The sequence below is a fragment of the Priapulus caudatus genome, unplaced genomic scaffold (genome assembly GCF_000485595.1).
Source record: "Priapulus caudatus unplaced genomic scaffold, Priapulus_caudatus-5.0.1 Scaffold191, whole genome shotgun sequence".
Lineage (NCBI taxonomy): Eukaryota > Metazoa > Priapulida > Priapulimorpha > Priapulimorphida > Priapulidae > Priapulus > Priapulus caudatus.
In genome coordinates, this window is record NW_014577252.1 from 258,912 (window position 1) to 286,411 (window position 27,500).

The following is a 27,500-nucleotide window of genomic DNA, read 5'->3' on the forward strand; positions in this document are numbered from 1 at the left end:
TCTCCGCCTATCCTACTACCACTACCTAGCTCACCTACCTACCTACCTACCTGACCAAACCGACTACCTATTCTATCTACCTATTCCTACCTACCCACCCACCTACCTAATCGCGACCTACCGACCTACCTAACCCTACCTATCCTACCTACCTACCTATCGTACCTACCTACCTACCTACCTACCTACCTACCTACCTACCTACCACTACCTATGCTCTAGCCTACTATACCTACCTACCGACCTACCTTACCTTACCTGCCTTCCTTGCCTGCCTGCCTGCCTACCTATCCTACCTCCCCCGTCCCCATATCCTACCCTACCTACCGACCACCTACCTTGCCGCCTACCTACCTACCTACCTACTACCTACCTACCTACCTACCTACCTACCTACCTACCTACCCTACCTATCCTACCTACCTACCCTACCTACCTACCTACCTTACCTAATCTGACCTACTACCTACCTAATCTACCTACCTACTACTACTACCTACCTACCTAACCTACCTACCTACCTACCTACTATCTACCTACCTACCTACCTACCTACCTACCTACTTACCTACCTATCTACCTACCTACTACCTACCTACCTACTACCTATCCTACTTACCTACCAACACTACCTGCCTACCTATCCTACCTACTACCTACCTACCGACCCTACCTACCTACCTACCTACTACCTACCTACCTACCTACCCTATCCTACTTAGCCTACCTATCCTACCTACCTACCTAACCTATACGCTACCTACCTATCCTACTACACCTACATCCATCCTACCTACTACCTACCTACCTACCACCTATCCTTCCTACCTAACCTACCTAACCTACACCTACCTACCTACGCTACTCACCTTACTACCGACCTACCTACCTACCTACCTTACCTACCTACCCAACCTACCTATCCCTACCTACCTACCTAACCTACCTACCTACCTACCTACCTAACCTACTACCTACCTACCTACCTACCCTACCTACCGATCTACCTACTTCCTACACTACCTACCTACCTTATCTAGCCTACCTATTATCTGCTACCTACCTACCTACCTACCGACCTACCTAACCACCTACCTACCTACCTACCTATCCTAATCCTTACCTTACCTAACCCTACCTACCACCTACCTACCCTACCTACCTACCTACCTACCTACCTACCTACCTACCTACCTACCTACCTACCTACCTACCTACCTACCTACCTACCTACCTACCTACCTACATACCTACATACCTACCTATCTACCTACCTATCTACCTATCTACCTACCTATCTACCTACCTACCTACCTACCTATATAAACCTACCTACCTACACCTGCCTTTCCTACACCTACCTACCCGTTACCGGCCACACCACACCTACGTGTCCGCGCGCTACCCATTGTCGATGAAAATCGCTGAAGTTGTAACATGTGCACACGAATTCTCGCTTGCAGAGGAGGCCTATACAGAACACGATGGATTTGATGACGCCGAGAATGTTTGGGTCGTGCCACAACGTCGACTACAAGTCGCCCGTAGCCAACTATGCGACGGTGCGACCGCCACGTCGGAGAAGATCGACGCCTGTTAGTCAGCTGCCGCTCAGTCAGCAGCCGGTCTTCTTCTGGACGAGTCCCGCACTCGGTCCCTTCCATCCGGCCCAATTAGTCATACCAGGTAGGCTCGCAGCAGCGAGGTTTTCCAAACCCTGCTGTATCGCCACACATCACACGGATATAGAAATTAATTGCGAGCGTGATTTCTGTTGGAGCGTCATAATAGAACACCGAGTCCGTCAGATGAAGCACTAAAGCTAATTGCCCTTTACTTCCGTAATTTTGCGCGTGCGCTTTTAAATTGAACGTTCCGAAATGCGAGTTTTACTTGTCACTCTTTACTATCGCACCCCAAATCCGTTGAAGCAAGGATGAATCGGTCTAGTGATAACAACTCGTGATTCGATGGCGCGTAAAGCGATGGAATGCGCGCAGGATCCATTTGAATGAAAGAGACAATTGCTTTCGTAGTTGATTTGACGTTTAACGCCTCTAACAAAGCAGAAATAGCGATCGCATAGCGGAGGCAGGCTGTTTGATGTTGCGATAAAAGCAGCTGTGAGCACGCAAGAAACGAATTCTATACGACGAATAATTTTATGTGATGCGCAGACACCTTACAAGTCTGCGCATTGAACCATCAGAAGAGTGGCGTGAAATACATGAATGTGTGTTGTTATTGATTCGTAAGATTATCGCGTGTTCTCCATTACCAGATATTCGCAATTTGCTATTATGACATTGACGTTCCATGACATAAGCGATATTCGTTTGGCTAGCAACGCTAACAGCATCTAACGTGGCTTAGAAATACGTCACAAATGTACAACACTAAACAGTACATTGGTCGATTTTGAAGTAGTGGATAGTAGGAGAGCTTTGTGTACTATACTCACCCTGCGCTTCAGTAACGTAATATAATCGTGGCAGTAATTGCAACTAATGTTTCTAGACGCCCACAAGTGTGTACTATAAATACGGTTAATAATTGTTAATAATATAATATGTGCTCCGTGTGTACATGTAAGTATACCTAATTGTGCAGCCATTGAAAAAGGCAGAAAATCCATTTGTGGTCCTGAATTTAGATTAACATTTACTTTAAATTATAAAGTAGGCCTACGAGCTCTTAAGAGAGATAGCAGTGAACATTAGTCAAAGAGAGCCACGTGGGGAAGGAAGAAGTTTATACATGAAAAAAGTGTGGGAGTGGTCGCACTGCGCCGACTACTATAAACTGTTTACGTCTACTGATCATTTCTGCAGATGACGACGGCGACGACAACATGTCGAAGACATCGAAGGATTCTGGTAGTTTCTGCAGCATGAGCGACCTGCCGGGCTTCGGGTACGACCGCCGGCCCATCAACCCTGACTTCAAGACGGACACACTCCGATCGAAGGAGAGCGGCTACTCAGAATCGGAGCCCGACTTTGAATTGTGCAATAAGACGTTCTCGTACAGCGACTGCAGCGCGCTGAGCGACGGAGCTGTAGTGGTGCGCGGCGGCGGCGCGCGCGGACACGGTCGTGGTGAGCGGACAGAGCGCCGACGCGGCGGTGGCGGCGACGGTGGGGGCGTGCGGAGGAAGCAGAAGATGCCGTGTGCGGAGACGTGCGCGCACAGGTGCGTCGACGACGCGTCGTCCTCGTCGGCAGCGCGCTGTCAGACGACAACGTGTGGCGACTGCGAGTGCGTCACCTGCGACGCTGAGGCGGCGGTGGCTCCACTGACGCTGAAGACGAGCGGCGCGGAGGAAGAGGAGCCGACAGGCGAGCGATGCACGGCGTGCGGCTTCACGGTATGCGACGACCGCGTCTCACTCAAGGGCGCCATCTATCATGCCGTCTGCTTCAAGTGCTCGAGGTAAGTAGACGGACGTGCGCGCGTGCTAGCCGCGCTATAGCCGTGTGGTGTTAAATGGCCGAGTGCTTGTTTAAGAGGAGAGCGCGGCCTGGATAAGTCATCAGCCATTTACAGCCAGAATGTTAATACTGTTGTGTGATACAATTTTATGATCGGTATTCGGAATTGTTGATTTGGCAGATGCGTATAGGACTATCGGCTTTGCATCTCGTACACTTTATACATTTGTTTTAAAAGTGTAATGTTTATGCAAACGTATGAAAGGGGGTATACCGCGTCACCAACTATCGTTTAGGTCAATGCTCTGACTGAATGGCAAATTTAGATTTCAATTTTAATTTAATATTTGAATTAGATTTTATTAATTTGTATGCAGTTGCATATCTCGACAGGAATTGGGAATGGCTGGGATCTCGACTTATATTTTCAAAGACCAATCGATGCAGGCTATTGGAAGGGAATTAATGGCAAGACTGTGTCGCTTAGTGCTGTATAGCTCGGTGATGAAAAGTCTTATTTTTTAAATTCATCGTTGAGAGGGCATTGGAAGATTTAGGGTTTACATCGATTCTTAAAGGTAGATAGTTTTGAGGAAAAGGCTGGTGGTTTTAGCTGGGAACGAAAAGGTACGATGTATAAGGAATAAGTGTGCGCCATGAACGCATCGTTGCGAGCATTCGCGAGCATTTGTCGCTGCCGCATCAAAGATGTGGCATCGCCTGGTAATTAGCAATGAGGACACAGGCGTATCCTGCAAAGCTCCAGCCAAAATTACCAGGTGTCGCCGTCCTGGTGTCGTGCTCTCTCCTTGCCAGGCGACCATAACATAAAGTGGCTAAATTATTGCAGTTGTTTCTTGTAATTGTGGAACCGAACCACTACAAATCACTGCAAACTACTCGCGGTTAGCTTTTGTCCATTATTAGCTTGGCAGCAGACGCATAAGTAACGGGCTGCTTCTGCTGCTATTTAGTATCGTTGTTGACAGCGGTAATTGTCTCACGAGTCCTTTGACGGTTCTTTCGGGAAAGGGAACCTTTGATGTCCCGGTGCACATACTTGAATAGAAACGCGGCAACATTTCAGTGAGATGGCGGGGTGTGGTGGCGGTGATGAGCGGTACAATTTGACCCCGCGGCATGCTATTTATTCTTTTTCTGGCGAGAGAAGCCTATTTTAGACCTATAGGTGACCGAAACCTGGAGGGACGTTCCTCTTTGCATTCGTTAGCGTCTGCGACAGAATTCAGCTCCTACGGATGGCATTTACCCTGTCGCTCTAACATCGCGTGTTCTATGATTAACCTCAATGGGTGTGAACGCGTACGCAGTTTAGATGATCCTACCGACATTATATACACTGCCAGTCGCCAAACGCAATAGCTTTTCAAACTATTGCACGCCATAAATAAGCCAATTCCCAGTCGATGATCGCACCAATTCATTGCCAAGGCCAATTTCCGACGGCTACAGCTTTGGAAGCCGCCAAATGGTAAGCTGTCGGTGACTATATATCTAGACATTTGGGACTCGGTGATATCAGTGCTGTAATTTACTGGTGTGCTATAAATTAATGACTACAGACCGCTGTGATGTTTCCCAGGCGGCCATTACAGCTAGACGTTGCAGGATAGGATAATTATAGATTAGTGTTTATGGTAGGATCAAGAGCTAATAATAGGACGTACGTAGGTGCACAACATAAGGGCATGGATTTACGTATATACTTCTATTCATAAGTTCATGATAACTGTAGCTTACAATAACAAGATAAACAATTTCACTGTGAAACGAAATCGCCTGTGTATAGCGCAGTCATGTACTCCTTAACATGTTCATATAGTACTGATGTGATTTATTATAAATATCACTCAATGCTAAAACTGCAAATTGCTCAAGGGCACATTTTTTGTCGTCTGTTCCATTTTTTGATAAATCTGTACCGCATGTTTGTTGTAGCGAGTAGCGAGTAACGAGAGCATTACGGCATCTATATTTTGGATGCTCCAGTTATAATCGGCGGTTTTCATGAAGTCTTTCAACAAGATACAACGTAAACGAAAAGCTAATTTAAATGTAAATATGCGGTATTTTTGAACACTGACATGTGACTGCGTGAAATTCAACAATCGGATTTAATCTTTCTGTTGCCTTCACAAGCGAGGCAGCGTAGCATGCACGTCGTATCAAATGACACGTGAGCGTTATGGAAATGGACGTATAGAGTATTGCCTTAAACGAACATACACCCGTTACGGCAAATTATTAGTATCAAGCTCAAGTCGAATCAAGTACTCCCGTGTGTTCGAATCCGTGTTCGATATAGTGAGCATTGCATGTGGAGTGTTGAGATGGGACTGCCAACCTAATGGAAAGCTACAGACACTGCATGACAAGCATCACGTTGTGCTCGCGCAAGGTATGTGTTTCACATGATACCAACGTCGCCAATCACGGGTCGTGGCCTGCAGTGGTCAACGACTCGAATTAAGTGAAAGACGGCCGGATAAAATTGATTCCCGGGCAGATAAACGATTGAAAATAGCGGCCGATACATAATACATCTCTAGGCGATCTATAGCGAGTGATTTGCACTCGGTATCTCTAACGAGGGCACTGAGACATGAAACGAAGAATGACGACCTGCTTACTACGTAAACAAGTTTTTTATAGGCGCAGTAAATGCTTTGCAATTATATATGGGTCTTCTTGATAACAGGAGATTGCACGAAGGCATCTATAACTGTGAATGCCCTCGAATTTTAATTGGTAATTCCCATTTCATGAATGGTCACCGATCGAGTTTTAATAAAATCGATATAATCATATCAGGAGTAAATAATAATAGATTATTTATATTATTATTCACTCCTGATCATATGTAGGGCCATTGTGGACGCCTAGCAATTTCACTTGGTAATGTATATTGTGCGATCCTCCGAACCAGCTTCAGACATTATTATTACGTGAAGTAGGGCCTAATGCCACATGAATAAATGAAAAACGCCATTCTTCTTACATCGAGACTCTTCAGTCTCCTCGGTATACATACGCAATATATACTGTTAACTCCGAGCCGTGGCTGTGATGTCACCAAAGCTAGACCATTGACGTTACCGGCCCAACCAGGCTTGTATTGGGGACACTGCTTTGAGATCGCTACGAGGTACATGTCCTACATGTGCTACCATCTAGTGGTTGTGAGCGAATACAAGCGTTTGTGACACGCATACGTGCACACATATATACAAAAAAAACCACGCACGCACGGGCCTTCAAACACAATATATGTACGCATTACATACTTTATGATATCGCGCATGAATAACTAAGTGAGCTATATTTTTAAACAATTATGTAGAACTGTGGACCTTACTCGTGCATATTATCGTCTTTGATATAAATAATTTATGATATTTAATTTCAATCAATTCAAGTATATTAAAGTAGCATTTGCATGAATTTTCATATAATTAAGTGAATGTGACGCAAATTATTCTCCTGGGACGTTAACGTAGTCTATCAAATTTATAAAAAAAAGCAATTAAATAGATTTGCTTATAGAAATTAGATTACACTTGAGGAACTTTTATGTATTCACTTATGAGCGGTATTAAGTAGCTAAGCGGTATTAGCTGGTAGCGCTATTGTACGGGCCTGTCTATATATGTGTGCAGCAGGTAGTGCGATGAGTCACCTGCACGTACACACGTGACATATGTCGCACGCACAGGCACGCACGCACGCATGCATGCACGCACGCACGCACGCTCACATGCGGGCGTCAACGCGTATGGTTGTTTGTTTAACAATTTGATCGAAGTCACGAGAAGCTCTTGTCGTCAAACTAATACAGCGCACACGTTGACCCAGTGTCAGTTGCGATTTCCTCACGTCTGCCGATGGACTCGGTTCATGGATGACTTCACATCGCTAAGTAATGACGCTTTGGTGCGGGATATGTTGGCGAATGCATATCTACGCGGAAAATATAGATTCCCCAGCTTTCATGCTGTTACTGTGGCATGGACCTAATCTGATGTTTGTCGTTGATGAATTCCACACATCTGAGCTCATTCTGAGAATTGCTACGACAGTTTACTGTGAGAACATGCAGTCAATAGTTCCTATAACAAATAGATTGCTACCTTTTTCGATAATCACTGTTGACATGTGCCTTGATGAAGTAGGAAATCTCGACAGCAACAAAAGCATTTTCGCAAACTAGGTTATGGTCAGACCCCAAGTCTGCCATTTTCACTACTAAAAGTAGTGATTATTTCTGCACTGGTTGGTCGCTAACGACTAGTGTACGATAGTTGTTAGCATGGTTCCTGGTTAGGTGAATGGCTCTGCATGCCATTGCTCGCCGTGACTGTGTTTGGACAGCAGGCTCACACAAGACCTTGCTAGTGGAATACGTTCGTCTTTTTCGGTGCATTAAGCTACGGGAGGCCCACATGTCGGTGTAAATAGCGGCACAGCTATAGTTACTATAGCCGAGCAAACCTTCGCTAGTCCTTTGGAGCAAAAGGCAGAGCTGAAATGTTCTCGTGATGGCTCTTTACGTCTGCATAATAAGCTTTATTTCCTTCAACTTAGTCAAAGATTTCGGCAGACATCTTTTATGGCCGAGTGCTGTTTACTGTGAGCTTATGTCAAGTGTGCCGATGATATCGCTAGTGCAATACAGTAGCGGATAAGGTTTTACTACATGTTGTACTTCCTGATAATGCCTGCCACTTTAACATGTATAGAGACATTATCATATGTCATAGAAGCGGATTGGCTAGCTAATGCGATATATGCGGTGGTGCAGACGGTGGCGTTCATTGTGAGTGATTCAGATCCAAGTGGAGGTATAATCAGTGCTTTCGCGAGTGTGATATTACCCAATAAAGCAAAGGGTTCGCATTCGCTATACGTTCTATAGGCCACACTCCCTCAGTGTTCCAAGTTAACGTGTTTTGGCGCCAAGTGACACGTCCCCTTGTTCATCGCTGAAAATGGACTTATCTGATGCCTGCAGTAAAACGCGCGTACCAGCTCTGTTCGAACAAGGCTTAACGATAGCATCCAAAATGGAAGATTCGGAGACGTCTAGTGAAGATACCAAAGGCGGCAACGAACTAGTTAATAGCAACGATCCAGCTCAACCCGAAGGAACAACACTTAGAGATATAGCTGACAAGGACAAAGCAGGATCTCAAAGCCACGATAGGAACGAGCAAACGGTAGGGACGTTACTTCTAACAGCTAACCCACACGTGCCTGCGAACTACGTCCACGATAAACTTGTCAACGACTGTGTCGATGACAATGACACGAGCATTTCGGAGAGTGAAGGCGAGGAGTGCTCTCAAGGGCCACGATCCGGGGATCGTATATCATCTAAGGCGAAATTCGAGAAGAAGAGCAAGGTCGGGCGGAATCGGCTGAAGCCATTCATTAATCTCGTCAAAACATCGCCGATGTTAAAACGGAGGTTTGGCAAGGAGGTATCGCTGGGAGCGACATCGTTACCGAAGAGCGACGTCGTTCATCAGACCCACGTTAGGCAGAAAGCAGCAGCTGCCACGCGCGAGTTCTCCAGCATGGCTGAGCTTCTGAGCGTCAGCAGCGTCGTCGTCGAAGCGATCGCGAAGTCGGATTACATGCAATGTGCTGGTATGTCGCCAATTTGCTACAGCGATAAACTGCCTGCTGCGAAGCTCGGGGCGAGATGCCGCGGGCTGGCCGAGGTCGCAAAGCACAACAGTACGGTGCAGACGGTGTTCGACAAATTGCGCCTCCAACGGAAAACACAAGACAAAAAAGGTGGCGGAGTATCGAGCAGGAAGAAACTTCAGATGATTTCCGATAAAGAGCAGAAACGTAAGGCGGATGTAGATGTTAGAGATGAGCTGCTCGAATGCATCTCCTCCTTAGATCCCGGGTGGGAATCGGTGTCACTCTCAAGCGGTAGTCAGTCGGACAGCTTAGAAAACTGTAAGGATATTTCGGCAAGGAAGAAGTCGCCGGTTTATGATGACGCAGGAATATCAATGTTTGGAAGCCTAACATCGAATGCAGTGTATGTCATGTGTGCGAAGGAACAGGACTCAAGCAGGTGTGTGATGGCGCGCGTGTGTCATACATTTTGTCATCACTCCTCGCTCATTGCTATCCAAAATGTCGCGTTGCGGATCTGTTCATGGCGTTACTCTCTCACAAGTTTTTACTTATATGATATATTATTTTTTTGCAGTGATAATTTCGACTGCATTTTCTACATTTTTTGCGTAATTCATAGCCGCACAGTTTTGACGCACGAATCAATATATCCAGTGGCGTGACATTGCGTTGTAATTTTTATCGCTGCCACGTCAACACGTGTGTTATTTGCGTTCCATTCTCAATAATGGCAGGCATTAATCCTGCCATGTCATAACTCTATTCCCAGCTCCGTAAATGCGCAAAAAGCATTCGTTTGCGATCATGTGTCTTTTCCCATATATGCAAATGATAATAGCAGTGGCAAGATAATAATACATGCGTACATAAACATTTTTGTGGATTTTCATGGTTGACAGCTTTGACGTGCATCAGTCGCATTTATTCATCTTTTTTTTTAAATTATTTCTAGGTGTGAAGCCGCACTGTCATTGAAGACCTACCGGTAAGTCTGCTTTGACGAAATGAATGGTCCAATTATGAAAATGCTGCGAATCTTGTGTGTAAATAAGGTTAACGAAGAAGCTTATTGTTGCGCTACCAGTACCTCTCTAGACTGTCACCGCTGTCATTTCCCTGGTCACGCGCCGTTCAAATAAAAACGTATAATATGATAAGCATATTATAATATGCGATGATACAATCAGTTTAGCGAAAACTGCCAAATGCGACACATCCGAGGCTGAATACCACGTGACTGAGTGACTAGATTCAACCACCACAACAACATTCTACGTTTTACTCTGTCGTTATTGTTACACAAATACCGGTGCAGCCTAATGTAATTACTATGGCTTTCATGAGAGGATTTCCCAGGGCTTCAACTCCAATTAATCTAATGAATGATTAGTAATTGGCAATTTCGTTTGTACAGATCTTTATTCCGCTGCAGTTATTTCAGTATTTCGCCCGGGTTATTTCCTAGGATAATAGACCAATACGATTTCCATTAGTTACAACACTCAACGTTTTAGTTAGTAAAAATCGGTCACCGGTGAATTTTCTGAAATTATCTCAGTCATGTGTAAACCGTCAACTTCCCTCAGTCAAAGCATTTTCGTTCTCAGTCTGCGACATTTTAATATTATCCATAAAATCTATATAGTTTTAGCAGTTAATCAATAGGCATGCATTATGTGCATATTAGTTGACTCCTGATGATATCGATTCAGAAGTATCATAATATAATATGTATAATATTATCATGTTAATATTTTTATTCCTATTATAGACACGCATACGCGCGCGCGCACCGACACATGCACACACACATGCACGCGCACACACACACGAGCGCGCACGCACGCACACACGCACGCACACGCACACGTACACGCGCGCACATGCACCGTCACCAGCACACACACACACCACACACGACACACCACAACACACACACACACACACACACACACACACACAAACACACCCAACACACACACGACACACGACACGACATGCACGCCAAGCACACACACACGGCACACACACGCACACAACACGCACGCACACACACACTGTATGCACATGTCTGTTGTATGTCACTAAACTGAGGCTGTATATTGGCTGTTAGGTAAAAAAAAATTTTTATTAAATTTATATAGCAGCTCTGTGATATGACTCCTGACAGTTTACCATTTCATAGCAGATCACTCGTACGTGCTGCCATCTACTGGCCAGCAAATACATGGAGATGGAAAAAAGTGTTTTGTGTGCGTGACCGTGTTTAAGAGTATGTACGCACAATAGATGCACGTGTACGCTCACAAGGTACACGCTCTGCTCTACCTCGCCTACCTACCTACCATACTATGTATCTATACTATATATATGATATATATATATATAACTACTTGTGAAGATTTGTATTCTCACATGACATTTTGTTTGCATGTCTGTTACTGATGTGATTTATATTTAGAGAAGGTGATAGACAGATAATATTCATCTTGGCAGCCAAATCCAAAATATTTGAACATCTGCCCTTTATATGGGACGATTGTTTGACATTAATAAAGGTGAATCTGACTTCTGTCTGTTTTATACATTAGTGCAAATGACACACATACGTGCACACGCCCCTAACACATCAAGTAATCAGTTTTATTATGATACTTTCTTATCATGATCTTTCCTACCTCAGATATCCGTCGTATAGCTAATCAGAACAGAAGTACATGCCAATGGGAACATGCGGTACAACATCACACAACACACAGCACAAACACACACACACCCACACAAGCACACAACACACACACGACGCAGGCCCACACACACACACACACACCACACACACACACACACACATACTATATATATATATATATATATATATATATATATATATATATATACGTGGTGCTGTGACGGACATATTGTCAATTCTCTTAACTAATCATTGTCGGGTTTTTCGTTACTTGATCTCTAACTTGATTGTCATTATATTATTTAAATATGAACATATTTCACTCACACATTTCATGTCCGTGATATTTGCTGTACATTGCTCTTAGATACACTGCTCTATTTTTATTTAGTACGCTAGATTTCGCTATAGTGTAAAATTCAATCTTCTGGTTTGACAAAAATTAACACATAGTTGGTTTACTTGATTAAAAATATTTTGACGCCTGTAAAAGGCATAACACAATAAATTACAATGTAGCACTGCACCTATGTAGCGCTGCATCTATGACAGTACTGAATGATAAGTGGAGAAAGCTATTTGCTGGTCAATGTTCGTTATTATCGTTATTCACCAGGGGGCGCCACCTACCTGAACGTACCGCCTTGGCGGGCACACTCTATAACAACCACCGATACTCACCGTACCCATAATGCTCTAAAGGACGAAAATCCCTCTAGGAAATGTCTATATTCAGGCCGGTACGGGAGATTACGGTACGCATATATTTGCTAATATATTGACTAATCGCGCGTCAATAAACTCAATATTCACAGAGAGTATAGCTAAGACATGTGTCTATAGGTATCTAGAATTTTAGAAATTTAATCATCTGTAATTCACTTCCGCGCGCATATATTTGCTATATTGACTAATCGTGCGTCAATAAACTCAATATTAACAGAGAGTATATGAATTCAAGCCGGTACGGGAGATCATTTGCATAATATATTCTAGATACCTATAGACACATGTCTTAGCTATACTCTCTGTGAATATTGAGTTTATTGACGCGCGATTAGTCAATATATTAGCAAATATATGCGTACCGTAATCTCCCGTACCGGCCTGAATATAGACACTCCCAATGCTAAAAGTAAGCTGCAAGTGGAAATCTCCGTCCACATACAAATGCTCATGTACATCCTGCGCATGCGCATGTGCATCATGATCATGCGCATGCTACATCAGTCTCGATTCATAATCAATCCGAGAATCATCCGAGAATCATTGAATCCGATGTCATAAACGATAGCCAAACCGCATGAACAGTGTGTCCTGTTACAGTCAGTCCAACATGACTGCCCACAATGTGAAAAAATATCCAAAGTTCATAATATAGTACTGTTCATTCATTCATCATTCGCTCATTCATCATACTGCAGAAATTTCACCTTTGAATCCTCAGAATTGTTCCTCCTGCCTTGTACCGGTGATTGTTATATAGTGACCACCACCTGGTCGGTGCTGCACACCCCCTATACGTACCAGCAAGTACCAGTACACGATTTCCTACAATGTTCCTCCATACACAGCAACGGTCAAGCACGTCCGTTAAAGTGATTACGTCACCGCAAATAGTAAAAATAAAAAAAATTATGTCCACTTTTCCACAAAATGTAAATGATTCTGTTCACTTTTTATGGTTAAATTGCTGCATTTACTTCCTATTTTGCTATTCCGTTCGATGTGAGCAAACGCTCGTGACTCATACATACCTCATAGCAAGCATTTCATGTTGTGATCAATGCATCAAATCGCCCAGGTTTTTTTTGGATTTTTAACTAGTTGAGAAACAATCTTATCATGTAAGAATTTGAGGATACATTAGAGTCCCGTTAGTACTTACATTTAATGTAAAAAATTGCAACAAATATTTTACAAATATATATATATATATACGGTAGAAAATTCGTGACGTAAACAATTTAATGTTAGTTATGCTGAGACGGTCTATGTCCCCCAGGGTACTGCCGGAACGTACCCTAGCTGGTACTATCTAATATGCCAAACCGTACCTCGCCTACTTCACTAACGAGTTTAGGGAGTCGCCTACGCCTACTCCCTAACCCTAACCCTAACCCTAACCCTAACCCTAACCCTAACCCTAACCATATCAGATAGTTACCAGGGTACGTTCCGGCAGTACACTGGGGGACATAGACCCTATGAGCGTTAGGCATCTCTATTATGTTCGAATGCATGATCGGATATTTAACTACCAGCACAGCATACCTACGTTGAAATAAGCACGTAGCTTACTCGCCAGCGTCTGTTTGAGTCTCAATTCTTTATAACATGCTATTATTTTATTGAAAAATTCTTGAATAGTTGCTATGCAGAGTTTAGGTTCTAAAAGCAGTAATTCCACGGAAGATCCAAATACGTAATATGTGGGTGTTATATAACACCAGAAGACTGATAACACCCACATATTACCAGGAGTGTATTGATACACTCCTGATATTACGTATTCGGATCGTCTGTGGAATTACTGTTTTTAAAACTTAAACTCTGAATAGCAACTATTCAAGAATTTTTTACATGATAAATGCATGGCTCGAGTTTTGCAATGTTTGGTGAGATAATGATTGCACGCATGTCTATAAGCAGATTTGCAAAAACTCAGAAAGAAACGAATTTGAATGTATTTTACACGAAATCGGTGCAGCCTTATGAAACGAAAAAAAATCTGTACGGCCAACGTGCAAATCTGGCGAACACGCGTGTTAGTAGTAAAATATGCGGCGGGAAACTAATAAACTAAATACCAATCCCGGTACAAGGTGTAGAAGAAGTAGGCCACGTATCACCAGACCTTAATCTGTTTTTGCACACGCTATTCTGCCTACATTTCGCGCAGAAAATCCTGAGAGGTATATTCTGTTTTCCGAGACACGCAAGTTTAGAAGCGTGTAGAAAGAGCATTTTGTGAATGACCATGAACTGTGATCACGTGAATGGTGGTACATAGGTTCACACATATAACCATTTCGTGTATTCGCTTCGCTGATTCGATCGTTAGTGCGGTGTGTAGCTGTGCCCTACGTCCAGCATGGTGACTGTGTCATTTGGCAAAGGTTATTCGCTGTAGTAGAAATGATGACCGGTATATATCTATTCGTAAAAAATAGATGTTAGATGTGGAAATAGTGTTATCTATAGTGACTTGGTTTTATAGTACCTTATCTGATTTTAGCGTATCTGCAAATAATTATAATAATATCCGTGAGATAATCCCAGAGAGTCACGGTCTTAGGTTATTCCAACTCTAACTCTTTGATTTAAAGTTTTGGTTTTTCTCAATAATTGTAACATATGCGCATGCGTTATATTAAAAATGCGTATAAGTTGAAAATGCGTCATCGATGATAAGATTTATAATTAGATCTCACATGGATAAAAATTTATAGATAGTAATGTCAAAACCTGCCTACTCCGCTAATTAAGCTAGTTATACAAAGTCACCAAGTAAAGTCCATAGAGTTCATATTGTTAAACAGTACGCATGTCTTAGTCGTTTCTAAACGCGATCGATAGAGTAAAACAGTCCGAAATTATCCTATTGTATTAAACCTATTCATTATCTACTCATATAATATATAACACGTGAGTGTAACATACAATCCTATTGTATTAAATTTAATTATAGGCCTACTTGCGTGGCTACAGAAGCTGTCGATCGTCATTGCAGTTACCATTCTTGTGTTCTGCTGTTTCCGTGGCTGTATTAATTCTCACCTGACGGTATATTGCATGTGTGACGTGTTTTTTCCTCAGACATAAGCTTCTAGCTTATGTTGTGCTTGTGTGCAGTGTGCACCAACGCGATTTATCTGACTGCTCTTACAATGCATTATAAACATGTACGAAAACAGAAAAAGATAACAAGGAAGCGTCCGCAGGTCACGTCTACTGTTAGGTAGGAAAACATGCAGCTGTGCCTAAGATAGATAAGCTGTCAAACCATGTAAACGCTGGCGAAGTCAAGGTGCTGCATGGGTATTTGCCTATAACGTAAGGATGTGCTGCTCACAACCTGCTTGTACGTGAATATACCTATGATTTATATAACCACCTATAGCCGTGAAAATTACAACCGCACTGGGTAAAAGATAATAGATTTTCATGATTTATTAAGCTGCCATTATCCAGAGGCATGGTATAAAACACTATGTTTCTAGGAAGTTCCTAAAAGAAAATGATATTTTTGGTTGCATACAGGTCGCATGCACTTTATTTTTGTCGTTGTTAATATTGGGTCATCAATTATGCGTTCTGCTGTGCGGTGCCTATATGAATAGCCTTATTTGGCCATGCAGGTGTACCTGCAGTGAGGTGTGGTGATTTTGAACAGTAGCCGGTGCCATTTAAAAGGCGGGTTTTCGGCGTCAACTGTGCAGAAAATGACAGCAGGTCCTCGTTTCCTGTGATCAACCGCTTTTGGGTAGCCAGGTGTGATTTGGTCCAATTTCCTCTCCGGCTAGTTATAATATAAATATATGTTGTTGTTAGAGACTCCTTACCTGTTGTAAAATGCGGTCGAAGCATTGGTGCATTCCAAATTGCCGGCAATGAATGTCACTCCTCACGGTAAATTTTACCACTTCGTTCGACATCGTCATGCCTGGTGATCACGTCTCTTTATCTTCTGTTGCCACCTGCTCCTTTCCGACATGAAACCAGCCCATGCCCATGCAAACAATCTCCCCCCGTTGGCAATCACGCTTAAACTTTCTCTGCGCTATATTAATTCTTTATTTCTCTGGAGCTGCCTCTCCCTTATCCCGCTCTGACTTTCCCTCTGCTCGTTCTTGCGATCTTATAAATGGGATTTCTCCGTTGTCATTTGCTACCGGGCGCTGTTGAAGCTGTTTAGATTTCCAGAGGGAAGTCAAAAGGGAATGATTAAAAAAAGTTACAGATAGAAATTCCATCTTCTATTATGGACTCCTGATGAGATCATGCACGTGCATAAAGTACTCCCACAATCACTTTTATAAACCAGATGGAAAGTATACGTTTTGGTGTAATGACGCATATTGATGCAATCGACGGACATAAAAATTAAATTGACTCGCGCAGTTTATTATTTTACAATCCTTATAAGGAAATGTATATAATACACGTGAGGTTTAATACTTTATTCTGCACAATTGTATTGTTAGAACAATTCCGTTCGCCAAATTTAAGACTAGCAAAACTTAATCGAGGTGACCGCAGCCCGCGGCTTTGCACGCAACCTGTAACTTTTCTTCTCTTCGATGCGGGAATCATCTGCGTTTCACAGCGAAATTTCCATAGATTTATCACTAATGTAGCCGAGCATATAGGTCTCCCGTGCTGTACCGTAGCAACGAAATTCCTGATTTTAACGGAGTAAGTGAGTCATTACGTTAAATCGTTTCATATTTTAGCCACGAGTGGGCGTTACGGGACGCAGCAAGGCTCCAGAGAGGAGTTATCCACTTGCTGTATATATCAACATGCGTGCACGCATGCAGCGGATAACGGGCATGGACCTTGTGTGTATTTCCTGCACTTGGCTACTTACTTGCAGAGATACGGATTTTGGTTTTGTGCTCTTGTGAGAAGAGCATCAAACAACTCAAGGAGCTGCTAATAGGAATGAGACACGACAGTAAGATGAGCTCAGTGAACAGACCAGGAGTGCTATAACAGCAGATGCGGCCACCGTCGGCAGCCTTTCCAAACGAGTTCATTCACTCTGCTCGCGTTTGTTTTTCATTTTAACTACGCACAGTTATACTAAGCCCCCTTACTCATCCCCTTTGTTTAACGTGTCAACTTGCATGAGTGTCTTCCGTACATCGGCATTGTCTCTGGATTTGCAAACCCATGTCAGCTAGGCACAATATGCTCTGCAATAATGGAAGGGAAACGAGTACATTTGGGACGCCGTATTGCACTATTTTAATTATTTGGGAACCGGGAAATACCAGACGAAATTTTTGTAATTTAGGAAAAATAGTCAACCGGTACTTGGGAAAGCCTAAATTTTAGTTAACAGGGAACGGGGAATTGGCCCATTTTATCTTAAATACTGGAATGGACCCCCGTTACCCGCATAATTATAAAATGATAATCCAGAAATTTTGCGTCGAAATTTTGCATCGAATGCTTGTCAAAGTGAAAGTATCTGATTTACGGGTTCGGGGTTTTAAAGTGTACTGAAAAATAAACATGCGTGGACCGAATACCTGCAAGTAATTGATTTAAGTATACTACGTAAGATATGTAAGTTACAATTTCTACAAAAAGTTGAGTACTCACTCATCCTGTGAGATAGGTAGTATCAAGAGTGCATAATAGAGTGCAGTCAAGAGTGCACTCTCTATTATGCACTCTTGGTAGTATACTCGTGAATTCACACGGTAAGAAATATCTCTTGTCCGGACAGAGAACGGAGATCTCATGTACATCGGATTGAATAGTTAAACGTGCAGTATATACATAACAAATCGCGACGCTCCAACTACCAGTACATTACGCGCACGTACTACGGAAGTTAACAACCTAAAGCATTCTTGCCCTCTACGAGGCTAGCATATCCTATAGCGTATCTCTCACATTTTCATCAGTGAAGATCGCCAGAGAGACACAAATACAAATAACAAGCACCTTCACATTTGTTACCTAATCAGGATCCCCCTAATCATTACCCCTTCACACACGGATTTTTTTACGAGTCCTTACGGATCGCACAATTCGTAAAAGTACACGGATCCTTACGATTTCGCCACTTTTACGAGCGATTTACGTGTTATTACGAGCTATTTACGGTTTATTACGGTTTATTGCGGATTATTACGAGTTATTACGATGTATTTACGGCAAAATTCCACGATTTCTTAAGAGTTGTCACGGATAACTACGAGCAACTTACGGGCATTTTACGAGCTTTTTACGGATTGTTACGGATATATTACGGAATGTTACGATTCATCGAAGCTTTTACGTGTTAGTTACGACCTGTTTACGTGTTGTTACGAATAGGTACGAGTTAGTTACGACCTGTTTACGTGTTGTTACGAATAGGTACGAGTTAGTTACGAGTATTTACGAGTCCTTGCGATTTTTTGGCAAAAAGTATATAAAATTCCTGCAAATTTCAATCTATCATCAACTTGTTGACTGCCCTCTTCTTTGGAGCCATGCTTGTAGATATTGTAAAGTAGATATGCAGAGATGTAACTTCTCTGACTTCTTGATAACAACTGAAAATAACGTGTTCGATTTTGCAGCCTTTCCTAAATCGTAAACAATACGTAAGAATACGTAAAGTATACGTATCTATTCGTAAAGTGCTCGTAATAACTCATAATAATCCGTTACAATCGTACAATTGTTACGAGTCATTTACGGATTATTGCGAGCAGTTTACGGATGGTTACGTGTTGTTGCGAGCGGTTTACGATACTTACGGATTGTTACGAATTATTTACGGAAAAAATCAATCCGCGTGGACACTCGTGAGAAGATTTTTGACATGTAAAAAAATTTCCCTCTCCTTTCACGGATCTTTACGAGTGTCTGCGAGTTGTGACGAGTTAATACGGATACCAGCGAGTTATTTACGGATGCTTACGATTGACTACGAGTTGGCGATCCGTAAGGACTCGTAAGAAAAATCCGTGTATGTGAAGGGGGTATAGTTGTCTAAAGTTCTACATCTAAAGTTGTCTCGTCTTACGGATAACCCGCTTTGCAGTGCGCATGTGTGCAGCAATATTATGGGCGCGATAGAGTGGAACGTCTGCGAGATGTGCTTCTTAGTATTCAGTGACAGATTAACCGCACAATTGGTGATCGTGTAAGTCTGTGCATACTCGTGCAGTTGCTATGATTGCTTGCGTACGTAGACCTCGGCCTTTACAACGCATCCGGCCACGAAGACGCTCATATACGGGAGGCATGAACTTGCAGGACTACCTATATTAGTCCGCAGTTTGATTGAAAGATGAATTTACATGATTAGAGTAGCTTTAAGCAGTGACGAACTATTCGAATTCACTAATTAACTGAAGTGTTCTTGAACGTTTGGGTAAAATAGTCTGGAAGCGAATTTTGCTTTTAAAGGTACAGCAACGGATGTGTTGGTGAAGACCACGAATTAGAAGTAAAGGACACGATCTGAAGAACAGATCAATATGACACATTGTCTCAGTTGGTGGCATTGAATTAAGCTTGCATAATCCTGAAGTACTGGCCGTCTGCTGTGCGGTTTGCAATGTTGTCGTAATTCAATTCACGAACCCTTGGGACGGGGTATTTGCAATTACGGTAATTTGTTTTAATATTCATTTATCTAGCTTGTTTTTTTTATCTGTTATATGGACGGCCAAACGGAGATTTGCGTTTACATTTTCGTAACCTGATGGTGTCAATGGAGCGAATGTACATCCAGGATGTGCTATCAAATGAAAATATTGGCAACGTTTAGCCGAGCGTGTTTGCACTGGGAACAGCAAGTAGTTTAGTTATTAGGTACTTTCTACAGGTTTCTCGCACGCAAATTGCGCTGCTGCTGCCGATAATAGCAAAAGAAGTACTTGCGCAAATATTGGCCGAGGGAAATTTTGGCGCTAGGATATGTTTGCTTTCTGGTTTTTTTCTTTGCTTTTCCTGTTACAGCAAATGTTGTAAAGTGCAGTAGCTCGTTGGGTCAGCTGCACAGAGATCTTGCCAGTTTTTCGTTGACGAATAAAATCATTCCAGTGAGTATACTGCTGTAATCCTCTTTCTTAAATGACTCGGAAAACAGTAAAACCGTTTAAAAGTTTTTTAGTGTAACTATTATCCACATTTTCAAACACATTTTCTTTAATCCGGCCATTTCCCCCTTGTCTATAACATAGCTTATTAGAAATGTTTGTACTATAGTATTAACAGGAAAACATAATAAACGTTATGTTAAACATACTGTTTATCATGTATCCCTGGTATTAAAGAGGTAGGACACAATACCTCTTAGGAATACAAATAGGATACAATACAAGGCCCAAAAACTTTCTTTTCAAAATGCGCCACCATGGATTGCATGTCACTTGAGATATCTGCGAACACTCGCTAGGTTCTCAGCCGTGTGTGACTAATTGCTATTCCGTGTAGACTCCCACAGTAGTAAGTCTATTTTATTGTCGCGTGGGGCGTGAAAAGAACTCGTTCGATCTACTACACCGGATACGAGACTGCCAGTAATACAGCCATCAGTTTAGCATTACCGCCCTGCAACAGGTAACCTACACGTTGACCATGGCCTTGCAAGTCACTGTAATAGGCTGTTGTGTACCAGATCAGTAGATGCATCTGCAGAAAAGAGGGTGTATTTTGCTATCGTGTGCACCGTAGAAGCTTGCATTTTTAATGGGTATTCGTTTCTCCACCCTGGCACGCGGTCAGGGTGGAGAAACGAATACCCATTAAAAATCAATCGATGTTATGCCAAGATACTAAAACTTTGGGCTGTGTCAAGAAAAATCTATATACATCCCACCAAACCCTTGTTTTCTCAAGACATGTCCTATTTACACCCGTTGGAAGAAAAACATTGGACACTCCCTGACAAACACAATCCATCAGCTCTGTCAACTAGCACATTAGTCTTGAATGGGGCTTGCCAGTCTGTCAAAACACCGCATTTCACTCTCCCTTTTGCACGCAAACATACCTGAGACGAACTAACTCGAACACAGTTTGTATGGTTTGTGTTTTTAAAGTATTTTTTCTCAGCCGGCGCAGGCACATTTTCACGGGATTTACCTGTACGTAATCGGTAAGAATACAGTATTCTACGCTCACGCGGACGGGCTCCTTCGAGCTGCGGTGACATCGTAAATAACTGTGTCTTTCTGGCATGACCCGCCGCCAACGTACACCGTTGTTCGAAATGTTTGAGTGAAAGATCGGCGAGTATATGGAGCATATATGAGGTGTATGGCTTTATATTTTTGATCATCTCTAAAGGTTTCAGTGTAGAAGTGAACTTCTGTTGGCCTGACGAGAGGACGTAATTGACTCTGTTGGAAGCAATGAACACAGTACGTAATATGTTTTAGAGAGCTACATGTATAGTCTTATTGTGTGACAGGAATGATTGATGGGATGTTTCCCTATCCTTCCTTAATTATGAATCAAAATTAAATCATTACAACTTGAATACTGTAATGAGCCCAGTACCTATAAGTCACAATAATATGCAACATGATATCGAATATCAGTGCCCATTAAAATTATGGGCTCCTTCTTATATCGAACGCGGAGAGAAGTATTTTTACTATTGATCGGCTGGCATATCACGACAGTGGTTAATTGAATAAGTGAAGAGAGATTTTTTAAACTATATAGCCTTCAATGTTATGCCGCGGCACGTATGTGCAAATAAAACATTATTGATATCCATAGTCACCTCCAACACTGGATCACACCAGCCTGACGATGACATGGAAGTTCATCGAGGGTAAATTCCCTCGACATACAGCTTGCAGCACATGATTAACCATATCCCGCGTCTTCTACCATCGTATTCATCGTCTCAGCCACACAGCTGAGTGAGTGAGTGAGTGAGTACTCTCACAGTCACGTGGTCACACACGCGATGTGTACACGCGCAAGTTTAGCCGCTATAAACTGCCATTCAAGCAATCTTCCCGAGCGGGTATGATTGTAGCCATGTCCGGCCAACAACAATAGCATGCCGGCGATTGTTTACACTGGCCAGATCTTCCCGGTTTCGCCCCCTTCACGTTCGCCCAATTACGTCTGACCTTCGTCGTTAATGGAGACAAGTGCGAGAGCGTTTCTGTATGATACGCGACGAGTGCTTTAAGAAGCACTTGATTTCGAACGCGACACTGAAAAGTGCTTTTGTAGCATTTGTCTTGGTAAGCTGAGACAACCAGCCGCCCGGCCAGTCTGTTTGTTAAATTACTTGCTGTTGGAGAGGATCAGGAGAGGAGTTTTGTCTGTCTGTTTGCTTTGGACGCTGCCATTTTGGGGCTGTTCTACTATTGCGCTCTTCGTACCGATTGCTCTTCATGGTCGCCCGATGGATGCAAACATATATGGCATTATATTGCCTTGCGCTGCCTGTAGTTGTCGTGAGTAGCCGTACTAACCCTCTGCCTACCTCCCGCCTTCATTATAGTCAGGTGCCTTTCGCGCAATGTCGGGCCGTAATTTCTGAGATCGAGGCTAATGCTCAGTATAGTCTTGTATCACGTGTTTTACTTTTTTCGTCGCATAACAAAATCCCAAATGAGTTGGCGACGTTTCAGAGGACAAACATCCCCGAGCTAGTTAGTGACAAGCGATTAAAATCCCACCGGAGCATTTATTGTCGCACTTAATTAGTGAACGTTTAGATATATGCGTTTACATAGAAAACATTAGACGTATGGAAACTGCGGTTCAAATGCGGTTTCTTTACCTATATATACATTCTACATATTACAGCGAGAAACTAGTGGCAATCGCACAGCAGAATGTGAGGGATTCAGTAGATAGTGAGAGGCTGGGCGCTTGCGCAGTGCGCGACTGGTACCATATGGTACAGATACATGTTATTAGCCAGCTATTATCCGCCCTGCATTTATACCGCTCGTAAGCTTTCTTCAAAGGCTCACAGTGATATTAGATAGATACGTTGTGTTGTAAGGGATACATAGTTAATTAAGAGAAGCGCCGCGTGGGCGCAAGTGACCAATATCGCTGAACCAATATCGGTGAATAAGAACGTATTAGATCGCTACCAGTTACGCAGAAAGCAACAGCAACGCTGCGCAATAATCTTTGAGATAACAACAAGTTAGCGCGAGCATGTTCGGCCTCGATTACATATATGTGCATTTATTGGAAACATCAGCAGCACCCCATCGCTGCTTGCCGTCCACTGTGCCATTATAACATCCCAATCATCACGATGAAGCAACATACGAACATTTCGCTAGAGATTTGACGCGCCAGTGCGCATTGATTGTATTTGCTGTAGCGTTCTTTAGCTCGTTCCACCAAGGATTATGTGCATTATTGATGCGAGCAAAGTGTATATAATATTCTCATTAATTTCGCAATAAGAAATTTCGCAGTTCACTTATAAGCCTGGCGTCGCATGTTCGCATTAAAATGCATGCGCATCTCGCCAGCAGCACTAGTGGCATCAGAAGCAGCAGCAACAAGAACAACTGTAGCAGCAACAGCAACGGCAGTAGCAACAACAGCCTTATCAGAAACAATGACAGTCGTAGCAGCAACAACACCCCCAGTAGCAGCAACAATTAACAGCAGCAGAAACAATCACATCAACAACAACAACGACAACAACAACAAAGCAGTAGCAGCAACAGCAGTAGCAATAACAGCAGCAGTAGCAGCAGCCGCAGCAGCAGCAGCAGCAGCAGCAGCAGCAGCAGTAGCAGTAGCAGCAGCAGTAGCAACAGCCGCAGCAGCAGCATCAGCAGCAGCAGCAGCAGCAGCAGTAGCAGTAGCAGTAGCAGTAGCAGCAGCAGCAGCAGCAGCAACAGCCACTGTTCTGTTTTATGAGAAGAGTGGCCTGGCTTCTAAGTGCTTTGAGAGATCCATCGAGGATTCCCGCACAGCGCACAGACACGGTCGGGAAGCTCTCCGGCGTTTGATATTAGAACATATTTATTTATAGCCTGATATTCGAGAAGTGAAATCGAACACATTGCGTGTTTTTGCAGCAGTGGTGTGCTCCTTCTGGTCTATCTCACTTGTCCGCGTCAGCAACTGGAAAGCCACCTCGCACTGCTGTAATGGTCTGACCGTGATCAATATTTTACATTCAGCTATTTTTCACGTTTTCTAATGAAGGAAATATGATGGCCTTTCAGTGGCTGCGACCTGGTTCGAATAAATTTCGTTCACGTAATGATTAGGCCGAGACTCTGTGAACCACCGAATTTGACGTAATCGTTCAGTAGACATAACATCAAGAGTAGTTAATATAACATATGTTATTATCTACTCTTGATAACATTAGTCCCATTATTATTGAACAGCATTTTCATTGCATTTTATGGGATTACAATAAGCTACACTATTCCAGTAAATTATAAACTGCGAACCCACAGAGTAAAAAAGCTTTCTCTTTATTAGTTCTGTGATAATATTACGGAAATTCGCAGTCGTCTCGTTAATATGTGAATAATTCTGTCACTTGTGGGACTATTTATACCCCATAGGCTGGTTCTTTTAGCATAAAAAAAACGTTTAAATGTTGCCGCCGACGACACATGCTGACGTAACATATTATAACGAAATGATAACGCGTAGATAAGCAACGCGAGAGAAAGAGAAAGAGAGAGAGAGAGAGAGAGAGAGAGAGAGAGAGAGAGAGAGAGAGAGAGAGAGATCAGATGCATCCTAGTTTTGCACATAATTATATTAATTAATTTAATTGTTATAATTATTACAGCTATTATCGCGGTTTTAGATTCATTGACATGACGCGCGTGCGTGCGTGCGTGCGTGGCGTGCGTTGCGTGCGTGGACGTGCGCTGCGCGCGGCGCCGTCGCAGCGCGCGCAGGTGCGTGGTGTGTATGTGTGTGTGTGTGTGTGTGTGTGTGTGTGTGTGTGTTTGGTGTGTTGTGTGTGTGTGTGGTGTGTTGGTGTGTGTGCGTGTGTTGTGTTGTCGTGTGCGTATTGTGTGGTGTGTTGTGTGTGTGTGGTGTGTGTGTGTGTGTGTGTGTGTGTGGTGTGTGTGTGTGTGTGTGTGTGTGTGTGTGTGTAGTGTGTGTGTGTGTATGTGTGTGTGCGTGTGCGTATTGTGTTTGTGTGTGTGTGTGTGTGTGTGTGTGTGTGTGTGTGTGTGTGTGTGTGTGTGTGTGTGTGTGTGTGTGTGTGTTAGTGTGGGGGCGTGTGTGTGTGCGTGCGTGCGTGCGTGCGCGCGCGCGCGTGTGTACGTGCGTGTCTGTGCGCATACGTCTGTGTGTGTGTGTGCACGCGCATGTGTGTGGCCGTGTGTATTTGTCAAAAATCTCATCAGACAGAAAATGTCCACATATCTGCAAGCAAATATTTGGCTGAGAGATCTATCTGTATTCGCTTTTTCCGTGGACAAGCGATCTAAGGCAATCATGTCTCTAGAACTATTTACTCACCGCACGCTGCTTAGTAACAGTCAAGATATAAATCTAGATACAAGTTAAAGTAAACCAAAGCTGATTAATTTTGTTATGAAAAACAATTATTAGGCGTAATTAATATCCCATCGAGCTATACCTCGTACTTCGAAATGCTTGACTAATATTTGCAAACAGTTATTTGTTTTCGAGTATAAGCTACCTCGTTTTCATGTCTCGATTAACTAATGAAATTTAGAGGTGTTTGCAAATTTGAGCTTCTAGGAATAGTATCCATAATTTATCAACTTATCCTTGCGTTTTTTGTACATACAGTGAGCTCCCTCTGCTCATATATCATTCGTATAATTCCGTCTTATAATATGTTTTGGCTTACAGATGTTGGCCTACGGTTTTGGCTTACGGGTCGTTTTGAGAGACAGTGTAACAGTTATGTGAACATTCTTTCATTAATGAGTATGGTTAATTATTTGCGGTGTGGTCGTTAATCCAGCCTGCATGGTTTTGTCTCAGGAAATTACTGAAGTGATCTTTAATTGATGTGTGTTTTGTTTCTCTAGCAGATCTCATTAAATTTAACGGCACATAACCGAGAGTAATAGGAGTTCTGCTGTTTTCTGCGCACATTAAATACCAGTTTCAGGGAAAATGGCCAATAAACTGCAAGGAAAAGCTTCCGTGTTCACATCGGCCATCATACGAGACTAATAATGTATGACTCTTTCCTAATAAATAATCTTCTAGTTATTGTGTGACAATGTTGTCTTATAGATAACAGCTAGGGCAGTATAATATTCTCATAACTTATGCACAGGTTCTACGTAACTCACGGCCGTAGTAAATGTGGTTAATATATTACCAGTATTACCAAGAACAAGGTTGCACTACTTAGCAGACGCGAGGATACACTGTTGAAAATCCTCGGCATTCACGCTGTTTGCAACTACTTTCCGGTATTTGCATAACGCGCAGTATAGTAGGTGTGCAACTGTGTCACGCTTCGTGTGTGCTGTTTAGACAGATCGCCATGACCCTGGCGTTATACCTCAAAAGCCTCGTGTGGCGTGTCATCTCCTTCTTGTATTGAAATGGTTCTATCGAGTTTTATTTGCACTGCTTGCCATTGCTACACACACATGTGACCACGTACAACTGATGGCTAATGTTTACTGAGTGGGCCGATTGATGGGCGCGGCCCGCAACGGATAATGACTTAGTCGTATAATCACAAGGTTTGCTGTTGATTGCTCGTCCAAAGTGTTGACAGGTTTGTCTCATAAGCTGTATAAAACATGAACGCTTTTACTATATGTGTTTGGGTATATCATACTGCTTCTTCTAGTATAAGATGGCATACTGCAAACACCATCCAAAAATAATCATGTTCAAATCAGCAGTTCAACAAATTAAATACGAGCAACGAGCAACGCGAACTGCTATCTTTCGTGAAAAATAGCATATAACCAGCTACTGTTTGATAAAGTAATGCCTCTAGCGACACCACTGACAGCAGTGAACAAGGTATCAGTAAGACCTAACTATCA

The 27,500-nt window shown here is 42.8% G+C and overlaps 2 protein-coding genes across 5 annotated transcripts in view; both read left to right on the forward strand.

Moving 5' to 3' along the window:
* LOC106807029 overlaps nt 1–3,622 on the forward strand; it is a 51,366-nt gene extending 47,744 nt beyond the window's left edge. Inside the window, exons 3-5 of the mRNA XM_014809232.1 lie at nt 1,464–1,686; nt 2,832–3,432; nt 3,613–3,622. Coding sequence (XP_014664718.1) covers nt 1,485–1,686; nt 2,832–3,432; nt 3,613–3,622 — 813 coding nt within the window. The 5' untranslated portion in view covers nt 1,464–1,484. The remainder of the gene's footprint in view (nt 1–1,463; nt 1,687–2,831; nt 3,433–3,612) is intronic.
* LOC106807032 (rap1 GTPase-activating protein 1-like) overlaps nt 3,180–27,500 on the forward strand; it is a 115,598-nt gene continuing 91,277 nt past the window's right edge. The window contains exons 1-2 of one of the 4 annotated variants that reach the window (XM_014809244.1): nt 3,180–3,432; nt 10,057–10,089. Coding sequence is in view for 2 of the 4 variants with exons in the window: in XM_014809238.1 (XP_014664724.1) it covers nt 8,438–9,540; nt 10,057–10,089 (1,136 nt within the window). In the remaining 2 variants the exon portion in view is untranslated. The other 3 variants (XM_014809245.1, XM_014809238.1, XM_014809235.1) reach the window with 3 other exon arrangements.